General features: G+C 47.5%; 1 protein-coding gene across 1 annotated transcript in view; it reads left to right on the forward strand.

Moving 5' to 3' along the window:
* The first annotated feature begins 5,017 nt into the window (after window positions 1-5,017).
* The window catches only part of ARHGEF16 (Rho guanine nucleotide exchange factor 16), a 369,976-nt gene continuing 358,801 nt past the window's right edge, over window positions 5,018-16,192 (forward strand). Inside the window, exon 1 of the mRNA XM_069239932.1 lies at window positions 5,018-5,300. Within this exon, the coding sequence (XP_069096033.1) occupies window positions 5,240-5,300 (61 nt within the window). The 5' untranslated portion in view covers window positions 5,018-5,239. The remainder of the gene's footprint in view (window positions 5,301-16,192) is intronic.

The following is a 16,192-nucleotide window of genomic DNA, read 5'->3' on the forward strand; positions in this document are numbered from 1 at the left end:
GCCGGATTTCCACCAGAGGAATGGCGGAAATGCGGCTGTGGCCATGCCAGTGGTCTGCGGTAAGGTTGCGCTGCTGCCAGCAGCAGCGCCATGCCAGTAGACTGCTGCAGATGTATCATAACACATGGAACGGCCTGGCGGTGTTCTGCTGGCGGATGCTACTGCTGACAGCAGCTCCCCGTCCCGTCTCCTTCTGGAGGACCCCCTGACAACAGGTAAGTCAGGGGCTCCGACCGGGGAAGGTGGTGGGAGGTGTTGTGTGTGTATGTCTGTGCGTGCCTGTATGGGGGTGTGAGATGCGTGTTGTATGTGCGTGCATGTATGGATGTGTGAGTGCGTGTATACTGTGTTGTGTGAATGCATGTGTGCTTGTATGTATGTCAGTGTGTGTGTGGATGTGTGTGTGAATGGATGTATGGATGTGTGGTTGATTGTGGGTATGAGTGTGTGAATGCGTGTGTGCATTCATGTGCATGAGTGAAGGGAAAGGCTGGGGAGGGAAGGGGGTGGGAGGAAACCAGTGGAGTGGGAGGGGGTGGGGAAGACCCCTATCAGTGACAGGGAAGGGATTTCCTGTCACTGATAGTGCCTACCAACATGGTTTTTGTGGCGGTACGGAAGCCACGAAAACCATGGTGGTAGGCGGGGTCATAATGCCCCCGACGGTCTACTGACGGCCGCTGGGCTGGAGACTGAAGTCTCCAGCCCGGCGGATGTTACTGTTGTGGCGGACGGTGTGGTACTTTGGCTTGAGCCAAACCGCCAATGTCATAATATGGAGAAAAGTTATCATCAGCCTGTTGGCAGTACTTTTCTCCATTTTACCGCCACCCGCCGGGGTCATAATGACCCCCAAAGTGTCTTATGGTGTGTGTATCACTGCTCATAAATAAGCACACACAGTAAAGGCACCAAATCTCATTTCAGGTGTGTCAATCACCGTGCTGGAGATGTCTGTTAAATTATATATAGGTGTGCCTATCACCGCTGTAAATAAGCATACACTGTACAGACACTGAGGCCCTCATTACAACTTTGGCGGACATTGTAAAAGACCGCCGAAGCCGCGGGCGCCAGAAGACTGCCAGTGCTGGTGGTCTTCCATCTGCCATATTACGAGTATGAAGGATTTCCGCCACAATTTGGGCAGGAGTCCTTCAGCAGTCGCTCTGGCAGTCGGCGGCACAGAAGCGGTTCCACAGCTGTCACCACCACACCAAAAGGACTCCACCCGCCGTATTATGAGCAGTAATACGGCATGGCGGTGTCCTGATGGCGGGGCGCTGCCGGTGGTGGAAGCGCCAGGTCCCGTTCCCTGGGGGACGAGCTCCTCGTCAGAAATGGTAAGTCAATCGTCCGACAGTGAAGGGGGTTAAGGGGGTGGGAGGGGTGTTGTGTGTGCATGTGTGAGTGGGTGTATGCGTCTATGAATGTAAGTGTGTATGTATGTGTGAATGTAAGTGTGTATGCGTATGCATGTGTGATTGTTGAAGTGAGTGCATGTTGTTATGTTTGTGTGAATACATGTCTTCTGATGCGAGTGTCTGTATGCGTGTTGGTGAATGCGTGCGCAAATGCGTGTTGGTGAATGCTTGTATGTATGCGTGTTGGTGAATGTGTGAATGTGTGCATGTATGCGTGTTGGTGAATGTATCTATGTATGCGTCTTGGTGAATGGATTTATGTATGCGTGATGGTGAATGCGTGTATGCAGAGTACTTGTGTGTGTGCGTGTGCATATATGCGGGGAGGGTGGTGCTGTCATGGAAGGGGTTGGGGGAGGGCGTGCTGTCATGGAAGGTGGAGGTGGGGAATGCTGTCATGGAAGAGGGGGGTCAATGATTCGAAGAGGGAGTTGGGGGAGTCGTCTGCCAGTGACAGGAAAGGAATTTCCTGCGGCCGGCAGCCTTTCCACCAGGGTTTTCATTGGGGTGCTACTGCCGCAAAAACCCTGGCGGAAAGGCGGCTCATAATACTGCCGGAGGTCTTTAGTGGACAGCTGGCCAAGAGGTCCTGTCCTCTGGCCCAGCTGTCCTACCACCCTGGAAGTACCAGCGGAGATGTGTCAGTTTGGCAGAGGCCAAACCGCCACAACCATTATGTGGCAGTCCTCACCGCCGGGCCTGTCAGCGGTGAGACAGCCACTGCAGCCTTGGTGGTCTTTGGACCGGGTCATAATGAGGGCCTGAGTCTTAGGGTGTGCCTATCAATATACTAGTCAATCTACCACAAGATATGGCTGCTGCAGTGCATACAGATAGAACTTACTGTATTGTGTTAAGGGAGCACATGCTGCACAAGTCTGCCCATCACTGTAGTAGGCACTCACTACCAAGGTGTGCCCATACGATACTGAGGTTGACTGTCGCCTTTGGGTTTATTGCCTTGTGAATCGCTTCTCAAGATGTCCTCTAATATGCCTTGTTTATAATGTAAGCCTTTGAAGGACTGCCCACCTCGATAAGATGGCCACCAAAACGGTGCAAAGTGTTGTTTTCTATGGGAAGTTGAGCTTGTTTGGTGAACATGCCGTGCGTAGTTTGGCCTTTGTTTCTAAAGGAGGTGTGCTTGAGCCTTTGTTGCTTGGATGCAGGGAGTTTCCAGAGTCGGTTATGTTCCTTAAAAAGGGTTTCACAAGCTAATTGTGCTCCTCCAGCTGCTCACGATAAACTGGCCACCCACGCTCTGCGTACTGGCTCCCATCTGGCAATACCAACCATCCTATGTGAAGCAAGCAGCAGTAATCATTAGGCAAGTCAATCAAATTTATATATGCACATTAATTTAAATTGCAACTGTACACTAAGCTTCTCTTTGCTTTTAGTTATGCTAGTCACTTGCAAGAGTCAATCTTCATTAAAACATGTATTTAAACAATCTCACTTTGCTTGGTGGGTCCTACACCAAATTCTTTCCTTTTAAGCAGTCATCTTGAGGTGTCCAGGTGGCTGGTCCTCATCGCCAATCTTAAGATTCTGCTCTAGACACCAAATTAGGGTTGAAGAAATCCATTATTTGGGCACAGATAACTTCAGTTGGTATTCCCTTTCCAACCAGGTTACAACTGGCCACAGAGAGAACCAAACACAGTCAGTACATAAGAACACTAGAACAGGAATCCCTTAACATTCTGAGCTTAAAGATACACATAATTGTACTCTGCAATAGATCATATTACAAAAACAACAGGATGTCAGTCCTAACAACATCGGGATAAAGTATCCTCCAGAGTAACGAAGGATGTGAGATGCCTAGAACCTTCATGTAACTAATTTTGATAAGACACTGCTGACATTATCAAGTGAGCTAAACACAGCAGCAGACAAGATAATAACTCATTGGCTTTCAGTAAGGGCTGAAGGTCAGCCTGGATATTTAGACAATAGCATGTAGGTCGTTCCAGCCTCAGTATTTGTCACACTTGCTTGCTAGAAGAACTGGCGCCAACCTCTCAGATACCTCAACATGTTCAACCATCCTCATACTACATAACTTTTCAAATGTCACCCTAACAAATTACAAACAAATGTAAATATTATATATGCTTAGTTAATAAAAACTATTTAATAAAATATACTTAAAAATTTAGAAGACTGTAAAATTGAGTCAATCATGTGTGTTTATATTCTCAATTACGTGGGCCGGTAGGATCCGGTGTGCATAGGTTACGTGGTTGCTTGTAACATTTTTCAAGGATCACTCAGATTAGTGCTGATGAGTCCATCTAAATCAGTTGACTCAAGGGTTTTTTTATGCGAAGAGTTTTATTGCAATGTCAGACAGAAATGTTGTAATCTGTGCCTTTACACTTTTGCTTTCCTGCATTAAAACTTCGTAATTAGTAAGTAAATACAGTACGGGTTTCACCTTCAAATCTTATATCATTATCAAAGACACCTTACAAACCTTATGCACTATTGCTTTGCCATCCTTCTTTAACAGTCTGGTGGTGGAATCCTACCATTCTTCCCAATGTAGTATTAAATAATCCAGGAAACCCTTTGTGACATACCTCTACAGCATCCTCTTCCATATCTAAGTGTCCAATCTCAAATAAATTTCCTCCAGAGCAGAGATTACCTGATTGGAATGATTGGGGGTCAGGAGTTATACCATGATCACCCTGCTCATCCCACCCTACCAAATTAAATTAAAACCAGCCTTAACTACTTAGACTCCGCCCTTTGCTACATTGTCTTCAAACTTAAACTCAGCATTGAACTTGCTTAACACTTCCACTCTTTTACCACCATATACAAAAATCCTTATGTTAGATTGCTCCAATCAAAATGACCTAAAATGTATAGCTACTTGTCCCCAGTCAAGGTAAATGGCAATCCAGAGTGCACCATGACTTTCACTTCACATCTATTACTTTAAGTACTGCTGAATGAGGCTACCTTGCGACCATGCTTACAGTTGCTAATTCAACAGTATCAACATTCTTGTCAGAACAGTCACTCCCCACTAGCACGTAACCGGCACCATCCTCACATTTATTTTCTACAATAACGTTGATGACGTGATAACTACCAACTCTTCCTAAGTTACTGGCTTTGCATAAGAGGGACAAATGTCCTTTTCCATGCTTAGCACATATGTGAGTAATTGCAGAACATAATTTAGCACTTAGCATTACCTAAATGTGTTTTGCTCCCACAGCAAAGCAAGTATTTTATATGCACTCTTGTGAAATGGTTCCTGGGGTAATGTTGACAAAGTTTTGCCTTTAACAGTGGTTGCTTTCTCAATGTTTTTAGTCATATTCACAAACACATTCCTCACTTCCTTGCAATCACCATTTACACATGCAGATATTGTTCTCATATAATAATCAAAGCGGATCTAGAGCCTAAGTAGATAGCAACTTCTCTTGAATTTTTGTTTCTTTTTTTTTTAATTAACTGCTCTCAATGATCTCATATTTTAGATTACAATAGATGCAAGTGGTTGCAAGCTTCCTCGAGGCGACTAGAAATGCATCAGTGTTTTCCTTGGTAATTAGTTCATTTGCTGCCCAGGTTGTGAGGCAAGATGGCGCCTGTGTGAGGGGACAGGCAGCGGCTCGCCCGTTTTGAGCTTACCGTAAAAGTTAAAGGGAGAATGGGCTCTTACTTTCTCCGGTATTATCCTTGCTGCTCTCACCGCTGTGGTTCCTGGTGGTCACCTGGAAAGTCTTACCCCACTGCTGCAGCAAAGGTCAGGGAAGCACTGAAAGAGCTGATAATATGTGCTGCAGATGCTTGATTCACCCTGCGAGGTTGGAGAGTTCTGCGCTTCATGGCAGTGGTGCAGACTCGGTGAGTACATCACTGTCTTTGTGTGGCCGGGTGGTTATCGCCGCTGAGGGGGACAAAGGGAGCAATGCTACCCACTAAGTATTCTCATTTAGTGAAGGACAGACTGACGGGAAGGCAGGCGGGGGTCGGGCTGGTGCAGTTTCCCTACCGTTAGCTGCCCTGAGCAAACAGAGATGTAAAGCGGACCAAGGAGGACAAACAGCAGGGGGAAGAAGTCCAGCCCTGAAGGTAACGGGGGTGTAGTAGCCCTTCCCGATGATTAAGGGGTGTCAGGGCAGCTGAGTAGGCGCAATGCTTTGGATAGCGCTAGTGTACCCCCAGTGGACTGCAGCCTCATATTACAAAGTTTTTCTCTGCAACCCCACAGACTGTATCTAGCCTGGATATTCCATTGAACCTAGGAGCATCGGCACTAGGACAAAAAGGAATGATTAATAGCCCAAAATTGTGTGGCCCTGTGATGCCGCAGGGACCCGTGGCGTCCCCATCGCGAGTTGCAGTCAGATCAGCGGTCCGCGTTTCGGGCGGCCGGTCCTGCCACAGGCCACTTTTGGGGCTGTGACTTGTTTTCTCGACTGCGGCGTGGCTCAGGAGTCCTCTCTTGGGCTCTGGGTCACGACACGTTCGCTTGCGGTCCCTGTAATTTTCTTACCTGCTTGCTGGACTTCTTTTTTTCTCTTTTTTTTTCTTCTTTTTTCATTTTCTTCTTGTGGCCATATTTTCTTCTTCCCAGGTGTCTGTGTTTTTCCCCTGCATACATTGCACTACCTTTTCTACAATGGCAATTTTTCAATTCACCTGTATGTGGCTTTCCCAATCCAAGTTGGCACCTTTAGTTCTTCCTGCATGTCACTTCCTGTTTGTCAGTATATAAGCTTAGAAGGTCTTCTTTTCCTTGCGTTGCAAACACTTCCGTCCTGCTGGTGCTCCTCACTCCTGCTTCCTGTGTTTTTGGACCTATCCTGTCTTTTCAGGAGTTCCTGTAATCTGAGGTTTTTTCCCAATTTTGGCTTTTTCCTCTAGGACTCCTTCTGTAGAATACAGCCTGCTAGGCGTTGTATGGTCAGCAGCACCATGGCTACTGGAAAGGGACGCCCTTATCTTTGTAAATCCAGAACAAGCAAGAAACTGAGTGTTCCCCCCCGAGACTGGCAGACTACAGCTGTAAGAAGCGTGAAAAAACGTGACAGGCCCAGGGGTTTCTGGGGTTGAAGTCGAGGATGTTGTTGTAAGCACCCTTGCTAAGACGCCACTAGATATGATTGGACTTAGTCTGTCAGGTGGAGGGCTGCTGCAACAAATGTGGTGGTAATCCTAGTGGTAATCCTTGTAGTTCGGAAATGGTACAGACTTTGGCCCTGATTCTGACCTTGGCGGACGGCGGAGGCCGTCCGCCAAGGTACCGCCGCCAAATGACCGCACCGCGGTCAGAAGACCGCGGCGGCCATTCAAACATTTCCTCTGGGCCGGCGGGCGCTCTCCAAAAGAGCGCCCGCCGGCCCAGAGGAAATGCCCCTGCAACGAGGACGCCGGCTCAGAATTGAGCCGGCGTAGTTGCAGGGGTGCGACGGGTGCAGTTGCACCCGTCGCGTATTTCAGTGTCTGCAAAGCAGACACTGAAATACTTTGCGGGGCCCTCTTACGGGGGCCCCTGCAGTGCCCATGCCATTGGCATGGGCACTGCAGGGGCCCCCAGGGGCCCGCGGCACCCCCTACCGCCATCCTGTTCATGGCGGGTTTCCCGCCATGAACAAGATGGCGGTAGGGGGTGTCAGAATCCCCATGGCGGCGGAGCGTGCTCCGCCGCCATGGAGGATTCCCCCGAGAAGCTTCCGCTTCTGACCGCGGCTGAACCGCCGCGGTCAGAATGCTCGTGGGAGCACCGCCAGCCTGTTGGCGGTGCTCCCGTGGTCGGTGGCCCTGGCGGCCACCGGCCGCCAGGGTCAGAATGACCCCCTTTGAGTTCTGAGATGTGGCCCACCCCCATACTGGACAGTGGCATTGGAGTGGGCCCTGTGGGGACAGGCCCCATTTCACGGATGAAGGCAATGGGTAAGGATGTGGTCTCCCAACAACTGACCCAGCCTCATCAGTCATCTGTGACGTTGGCTGTGGGGGTTGAGACTGGGGATTCGGGGGCAGTTTTGCCAGCCGGGAAAGACGTGGGGCTCATTACCCCATGTGAACTACCACAGGACAGTCAACAGTCTTCAGTCTCTGGTCTTCCTGTTATCCCTGCAGCATTTGTTGAGTCAGAGGCAAGAAAAAATAGAGTTTGTCCCTTGCCACAGAATATTCACACCTAAACAACCTTAAGGCCTTAATAAGGTATGTAGCAGGGCAGAAATTGCCAGATGAGTTGCAGGAAGTGGGGGAGTATTTCTTCTCCCTCACTGACTCCAGCACTCCAAGCAGCGAGAGGTCCAAGGAGGATGATAGTACACTTTCCCAAGATAGTAGCTCAAGAGGGCCCGCAGAAGGGCAAAGTACGGTGGTCAAGCGACCATCACAGATCAGGAAAAAAAGAGAGAGCACCCTCTGGCATCCAAGTCGGCAAGAGCATCTAGAAGAGGTTCTTCTACCCAACTCTAAAACGGGACTATTCTGTGGCTCATCAGGTGTATACAGAGGGGGGAAGGACACAGAAACTGCAGGAGCAAAGCCTGACTTCCTCTAAACAGGAACATCAAGTCGGTCTAGTCAGCTCAGATGAGTCATCATTGAGACTGATCTATAACTCTATTAAACAGCATAAAGAAGAAACTCGATCAGATAGTCACAAGGCAAGAGTGGCTATTTAAAAGCTTCAGGAATCTATGAGAAAAATCTCTAAGGCATGTGTAGAGATTGGAGAGAGACTTACCTCAGTAGAAAAGTGGACAGAGGTTTTGGAGGTGGAGATGGGGTGGCAAAATCTCAAACAGAGGCATATGAGTCCCAGTTAGCAGATGTGCAGTGGAAGCTTGAAGATTTTGAAAACAGACGAGGTAATAATCTATGATTTTTGGGGCTTCAGAGGGAGCAGAAGGCAATTATATCAGAATGGTCATGGTGAATCTGCTTAAGGGTTCACTCTCAGAGCTTGTGAGCTGAAATTGGGACCTCGAAATTCAGAGGGCACATTGTTTCTCTCTAATGTGGAAGAAGTGGCATTCATCTGGTAATGCTAGTATAAGCCAGCCAAGAGCAGTTATTGCACATTTTGGAAACTTCTTGCTCGGGCAATTGGTTTTTGAAAAGACCAGACCAGATCATAAATGCAACTTCTATGGTCATTCCTTCTTTCCTCCTCCAGACTTTTGTCATGCAACCGTGGAGAAGCGATGGCGACTGAGACAATTGATCAAACTCTTTCAGGCAGCGGTGGCAGAGCCATATTTGCTGAATCCAGCACGTTTAAACATTTTCTTCAAAGGGAGCACCTGAGTTTTTCATCGGGGGGTTAAGGCCAAGGAGTATCTGATGGAACTCTCAGGCAGGCCTTGATTCCATTTGACTTTTTGACCCTTTGACTCTTTGAATTCTTTTGGGTGTTGTAGGAAGCTGGCCTGGTGTGTGTTGAGCACCTATGGTGTTATCATCTTATACCAGGTCCATGTATCCCCTGTTAGTGAGGTGAAGACAGTGTCTAGGAAGCTAGGGCACTCTAGAGGTATCTGTGGATGAGCAGCCAAGACTTGTCCAGGAGACAAGCAAAGCTTCCGCAATACAACTACAGTCAAACAGCACTTACACACAAGAAAGAATCACACAGTGTTACAAAAATAAAGGTATTTTATTATAGTAACACAAATACTAAAATACTGTATAGGGAATACTCCACTAGGAGGTGACAAACCACACTACTATATACACATTAGAAGTTATTGATTAGCATAGAAAGCAATAGCAAATAGAAAGCCTAATAGCAAATATTGAATGTCCTAAGAGGAGACCAAACCATAAATTAAGCAAGTGGAATATGGAAGACCGTCCCCCACCCAAAGAAGTGGAATCGGAAGATGGGAGCTGGAGGAACTAGGAACCCCAAAGGTAACTACCAGGGGCCCCCCAGCATTCAGGAGAGAAGCTGTAAGTACCAAACCCACAAGAGAAATGTGGAAAAGGACTTTGCAAGACCCAGACAAGACTGGAAAAAAACAAAGGTGGACCCTGACAGAAGAGGACCTGCAAAAGAAGGGGACCAAGTGCAATTCGAGTTGGAGTGTCTGGCTGTGGCGAGCCACTACCCACCCCGCTGTGGATGCAGGACTAGGTCAGCGGTGGAAGAAGAAAGTCAGCAGTGCAGCACAGAAGCAGAAGAGTAGTTCCAGAAGTGATGCAAGTGATGTCCCACATCGGCGGTCATGATGCTGTCAGTCAGCGGTGCTGGAAAACCACCCACAAGCCTTGCCAATGCAGTTGAAGAAGAAGGTTTTGCAAGGCTGAAGAGGACCATCAAGGCCCAGGGGACTCAACCCAAGGAAGGGAGTCTAAGGTGGCCCTCAGCAGCTGGGAGAGACACAAGAAGAGGAGGCTGCCCCCACCGGCGACCCACAGGCAGCAGGCACAGGAGTCACATTGAGGCCCTTTCAGCACACATGGAGAGGAGTCGCAGGAGCAGCAGACAGGAGACTGTGCTTTGCAGGGAAGAGTGCTGGAGGCAGGAGGCCGGGGCTACACAGAACCTGAAGATCCCTTGGAGGAGGAACCAACAAACCCTGGTCACAGCAAGAGTCTGTGTGCCCCAGGGGTACTGTCCTGCCAGGAGAGGCAAGTGTCTCTCAAGTTCCTTTTTAGGTAAAGACCCCTATTGTCACAGTTGGGTAGCCCGGGGTTTGCGGAAACTGAGGTTCTTTATGTCCACTATTAGCAAATTTGAAGGACTTCATTAGGAGTTTGGACTAAATAACCATGATTTTTACCGATATTTGAAGATCCAAGATTTTCTTTTAAAGATAAAGGGGGTCCCGGCGACAGGGTAAGCCTGTCGCTGATGTTGTACAATCATTTCTATGTATGCATGTTTAATTGAGGATTCACCAGATGATCTGGATAAATCTGATAATAAATGACAAAAGAGATTGGATACTCTTGTTTGTTGTTTCTAAGTGTCATTAGAACTAGGGTACAGGTTATTGCTGTCAGCAGGCATTTAGGCGCAACATTTTAAAAATCTTTTTGATTTATACTACACCCCGGCTAAAATCACAAAATGAGGTGGCAGTGCTGGCACGCGCTGCCCTTGGTGTCAATGCGAGGAGGCAGATTTATCACACCGGTTTAGTACTTGCCCTGCTTTAGAGGCACTCAAGCAAGAGATAAGTAGCGTTTTTAGTACAGTTCTCACTTCTGATATTTTGTTGACATCCTAGCTAATGCTGTTAGGGGTTCATGAAGGGGCTGTACCAGAAGTTGGTCAGTTTTTCACATTTGTTGCGAAGGCGGCTGTCCGTATATGTATTGCTATGGTCTGGTTGGATGCCTGTCAGCCTACTTTTAATCAATGGTTGGCCCGTATCCTGGCTATGTACAACCTTGAGTTTAGCCTGCATGCCTGGAAAGGTAGATGGTCTGGAAAAGGGGGGAGCGGACATGGGTTCAATTGCATAAATGGATAGAGATGGAGCCTGTGACTTATATGGACCCTAATAGGGCATCTTCTTAAATTATATTGGCTTATTTACGATATTTGTTATGGCACCCTTTATTTGCTATTTAATTCAACCAATCTCCTCACAGTTTTCCGTTAACTACTTCTGAATTGAGGTTAAGGCTTAGGTCTTTTATTATTTTTGTCTTTTTTGCTGTTTCTTTTGTACGCATTGTACCAGATATCTTGAAATATATGTCACAGTATCCCCTCATTGTGCAATTAAATATGTGGGAAAAATAAAAAATAAAATTAATATAATTGGTTTTTTTTAACTCCTTTGCAAAAACGTATGCTTTTCCAATGCCATGTTTCTTCATGGTAAAATCTATTATCAAGTATTTTTAGAACAGTAGCATACTCATCCACCACCTCCCAACTTTCTTCACCAATGCTCAGCTTAACTTATTTCACCAATTGTGTCTTTAGCCAACCTCTTTCTTTCAGACCCAAATTGTGAATAAGAAGAGCATTATTTTTCTTTGAGGTAAAAATATCTGTCTGCAGCATCCAAATATACCTCAGAATGTTGTTAGCTCGTCTGTCCTTATTTTGCTTCCGTCCATTAATTTATAAGGGGACACGTTAGAGGTTTGATGGACCTTTTGACTACATAGTTTCCACCATCAGACTCAAATAGCAATACCAGTCAATAATCATAACAATCAATATAATTAATAATCTTTGGAGTCAATAATTTGCACACACCATGACCTCTTGGCCATGAATAACCACACCTTTATGTAAAGGTGTAAGGAAATGCCTCCTTGGCATGGTTGCCCCCTGACTTTTTGCCTTTGCTGATGCTATGTTTACAATTGAAAGTGTGCTGAGGCCTGCTAACCAGGCCCCAGCACCAGTGTTCTTTCCCTAACCTGTACTTTTGTATCCACAATTGGCAGACCCTGGCATCCAGATAAGTCCCTTATAACTGGTACTTCTAGTACCAAGGGCCCTGATGCCAAGGAAGGTCTCTAAGGGCTGCAGCATGTCTTATGCCACCCTGGAGACCTCTCACTCAGCACAGACACACTGCTTGCCAGCTTGTGTGTGCTAGTGAGGACAAAACGAGTAAGTCGACATGGCACTCCCCTCAGGGTGCCATGCCAGCCTCTCACTGCCTATGCAGTATAGGTAAGACACCCCTCTAGCAGGCCTTACAGCCCTAAGGCAGGGTGCACTATACCATAGGTGAGGGTACCAGTGCATGAGCATGGTACCCCTACAGTGTCTAAACAAAACCTTAGACATTGTAAGTGCAGGGTAGCCATAAGAGTATATGGTCTGGGAGTCTGTCAAACACGAACTCCACAGCACCATAATGGCTACACTGAAAGCTGGGAAGTTTGGTATCAAACTTCTCAGCACAATAAATGCACACTGATGCCAGTGTACATTTTATTGTAAAATACACCACAGAGGGCACCTTAGAGGTGCCCCCTGAAACTTAACCGACTATCTGTGTAGGCTGACTAGTTTTAGCAGCCTGCCACAAACCGAGACATGTTGCTGGCCCCATGGGGAGAGTGCCTTTGTCACTCTGAGGCCAGTAACAAAGCCTGCACTGGGTGGAGATGCTAACACCTCCCCCAGGCAGGAATTGTCACACCTGGCGGTGAGCCTCAAAGGCTCACCTCCTTTGTGCCAACCCAGCAGGACACTCCAGCTAGTGGAGTTGCCCGCCCCCTCCGGCCAGGCCCCACTTTTGGCGGCAAGGCCGGAGAAGATAATGAGAAAAACAAGGAGGAGTCACTGACCAGTCAGGACAGCCCCTAAGGTGTCCTGAGCTGAAGTGACTCTAACTTTTAGAAATCCTCCATCTTGCAGATGGAGGATTCCCCCAATAGGGTTAGGATTGTGACCCCCTCCCCTTGGGAGGAGGCACAAAGAGGGTGTACCCACCCTCAGGTCTAGTAGCCATTGGCTACTAACCCCCCAGACCTAAACACGCCCTTAAATTTAGTATTTAAGGGCTACCCTGAACCCTAGAAGATTAGATTCCTGCAACTACAAGAAGAAGGACTGCCTAGCTGAAAACCCCTGCAGAGGAAGACCAGAAGACGACAACTGCCTTGGCTCCAGAAACTCACCGGCCTGTCTCCTGCCTTCCAAAGATCCTGCTCCAGCGACGCCTTCCAAAGGGACCAGCGACCTCGACATCCTCTGAGGACTGCCCCTGCTTCGAAAAGACAAGAAACTCCCGAGGACAGCGGACCTGCTCCAAGAAAAGCTGCAACTTTGTTTCCAACAGCTTTAAAGAACCCTGCAAGCTCCCCGCAAGAAGCGTGAGACTTGCAACACTGCACCCGGCGACCCCGACTCGGCTGGTGGCGATCCAACACCTCAGGAGGGACCCCAGGACTACTCTGATACTGTGAGTACCAAAACCTGTCCCCCCTGAGTTCCCACAGCGCCGCCTGCAGAGGGAATCCCGAGGCTTCCCCTGACCGCGACTCTTTGAATCCAAAGTCCCGACGCCTGGGAGAGACCCTGCACCCGCAGCCCCCAGGACCTGAAGGACCGGACTTTCACTGGAGAAGTGACCCCCAGGAGTCCCTCTCCCTTGCCCAAGTGGAGGTTTCCCCGAGGAACCCCCCCCTTGCCTGCCTGCAGCGCTGAAGAGATCCCGAGATCTCTCATAGACTAACATTGCGAACCCGACGCCTGTTTCTACACTGCACCCGGCCGCCCCCGCGCTGCTGAGGGTGAAATTTCTGTGTGGACTTGTGTCCCCCCCGGTGCCCTACAAAACCCCCCTGGTCTGCCCTCCGAAGACGCGGGTACTTACCTGCAAGCAGACCGGAACCGGGGCACCCCCTTCTCTCCATTCTAGCCTATGTGTTTTGGGCACCACTTTGAACTCTGCACCTGACCGGCCCTGAGCTGCTGGTGTGGTGACTTTGGGGTTGCTCTGAACCCCCAACGGTGGGCTACCTTGGACCAAGAACTAAGCCCTGTAAGTGTCTTACTTACCTGGTTAACCTAACAAATACTTACCTCCCCTAGGAACTGTGAAAATTGCACTGTGTCCACTTTTAAAACAGCTATTTGTGAATAACTTGAAAAGTATACATGCAATTTTGATGATTTGAAGTTCCTAAAGTACTTACCTGCAATACCTTTCGAATGAGATATTACATGTAGAATTTGAACCTGTGGTTCTTAAAATAAACTAAGAAAATATATTTTTCTATATAAAAACCTATTGGCTGGATTTGTCTCTGAGTGTGTGTACCTCATTTATTGTCTATGTGTATGTACAACAAATGCTTAACCCTACTCCTTGGATAAGCCTACTGCTCGACCACACTACCACAAAATAGAGCATTAGTATTATCTCTTTTTGCCACTATCTTACCTCTAAGGGGAACCCTTGGACTCTGTGCATACTATTCCTTACTTTGAAATAGTGCATACAGAGCCAACTTCCTACATTGGTGGATCAGCGGTGGGGTACAAGACTTTGCATTTGCTGGACTACTCAGCCAATACCTGATCACACGACAAATTCCAAAATTGTCATTAGAAATTCATTTTTGCAATTTGAAAGTTTTCTAAATTCTTAAAAGTCCTGCTAGGGCCTTGTGTGTTAAGTCCCTGTTTAGCATTGTCTTTTAGAGTTTAAAAGTTTGTTAAAAGTTTGAATTAGATTCTAGAAACAGTTTTAGATTCTTAAAAAAGTATTCCAACTCTTAGCAGAATAATGTCTGATACAGAGATGCAGGTGGTGGAACTCGACACCACACCTTACCTCCATCTTAAGATGAGGGAGCTAAGGTCTCTCTGTAATATCAAAAAAATAACCATTGGCTCCAGACCTACCAAAATTCAGCTCCAGGAGCTGTTGGCAGAGTTTGAAAAAGCCAACCCCTCTGATGATGACATCACAGAGGAAGAAATTAGTGACTTGGAGGCCACTGTCCCTCCTCCAGTCCTAAATAGGGAGAACAGGACCCCTCAAGTCCTGTCTCCAACTGTGTTAGTCAGAAATAGTGAGTCCCTCACAGGAGGGTCCCACATTTCTGAAATCACTGAGGATGCTCTCAGTGAAGATTACCTCCTGTTAGCCAGGATGGCCAAAAGATTGGCTTTAGAGAGACAGCTCCTAGCCATAGAAAGGGAAAGACAAGAGATGGGCCTAGGACCCATCAATGGTGGCAGCAATATAAATAGGGTCAGAGATTCTCCTGACATGTTAAAAATCCCCAAAGGGATTGTGACAAAATTTGAAGATGGTGATGACATCACCAAGTGGTTCACAGCTTTTGAGAGGGCTTGTGTAACCAGAAAAGTGAACAGATCTCACTGGGGTGCTCTCCTTTGGGAAATGTTCACTGGAAAGTGTAGGGATAGACTCCTCACACTCTCTGGAAAAGATGCAGAATCTTATGACCTCATGAAGGGTACCCTGATTGAGGGCTTTGGATTCTCCACTGAGGAGTACAGGATTAGGTTCAGGGGGGCTCAAAAATCCTCGAGCCAGACCTGGGTTGACTTTGTTGACTACTCAGTGAAAACACTAGATGGTTGGATTCAAGGCAGTGGTGTAAGCAATTATGATGGGCTGTACAATTTATTTGTGAAAGAACACCTGTTAAGTAATTGTTTCAATGATAAACTGCATCAGCATCTGGTAGACCTAGGACCAATTTCTCCCCAAGAATTGGGAAAGAAGGCGGACCATTGGGTCAAGACAAGGGTGTCCAAGACTTCAACAGGGGGTGACCAAAAGAAAGGGGTCACAAAGACTCCCCAGGGGAAGGGTGATGAGACAACCAAAACTAAAAATAGTAAAGAGTCTTCTACAGGCCCCCAAAAACCTGCACAGGAGGGTGGGCCCAGAGCCTCTTCACAAAACAATGGGTACAAGGGTAAAAACTTTGATCCCAAAAAGGCCTGGTGTCATAGCTGTAAACAGCATGGACACCAAACTGGAGACAAGGCCTGTCCCAAGAAAGGTTCCACTCCAAACTCCCATCCAGGTAACACTGGTATGGCTAGTCTCCAAGTGGGATCAACAGTGTGCCCAGAGCAAATCAGGGTCCACACTGAAGCTACTCTAGTTTCTGAGGGTGGGGTGGATTTAGCCACACTAGCTGTCTGGCCGCCTAACATGCAAAAATACAGACAGCAACTCTTAATTAATGGGACTAGAATAGAGGGCCTGAGGGATACAGGTGCCAGTGTCACCATGGTGACAGAGAAACTGGTTTCCCCTGGCCAATACCTGACTGGAAAAACTTACACAGTCACCAACGCT

Source organism: Pleurodeles waltl, chromosome 6 (assembly GCF_031143425.1).
Source record: "Pleurodeles waltl isolate 20211129_DDA chromosome 6, aPleWal1.hap1.20221129, whole genome shotgun sequence".
NCBI lineage: Eukaryota > Metazoa > Chordata > Amphibia > Caudata > Salamandridae > Pleurodeles > Pleurodeles waltl.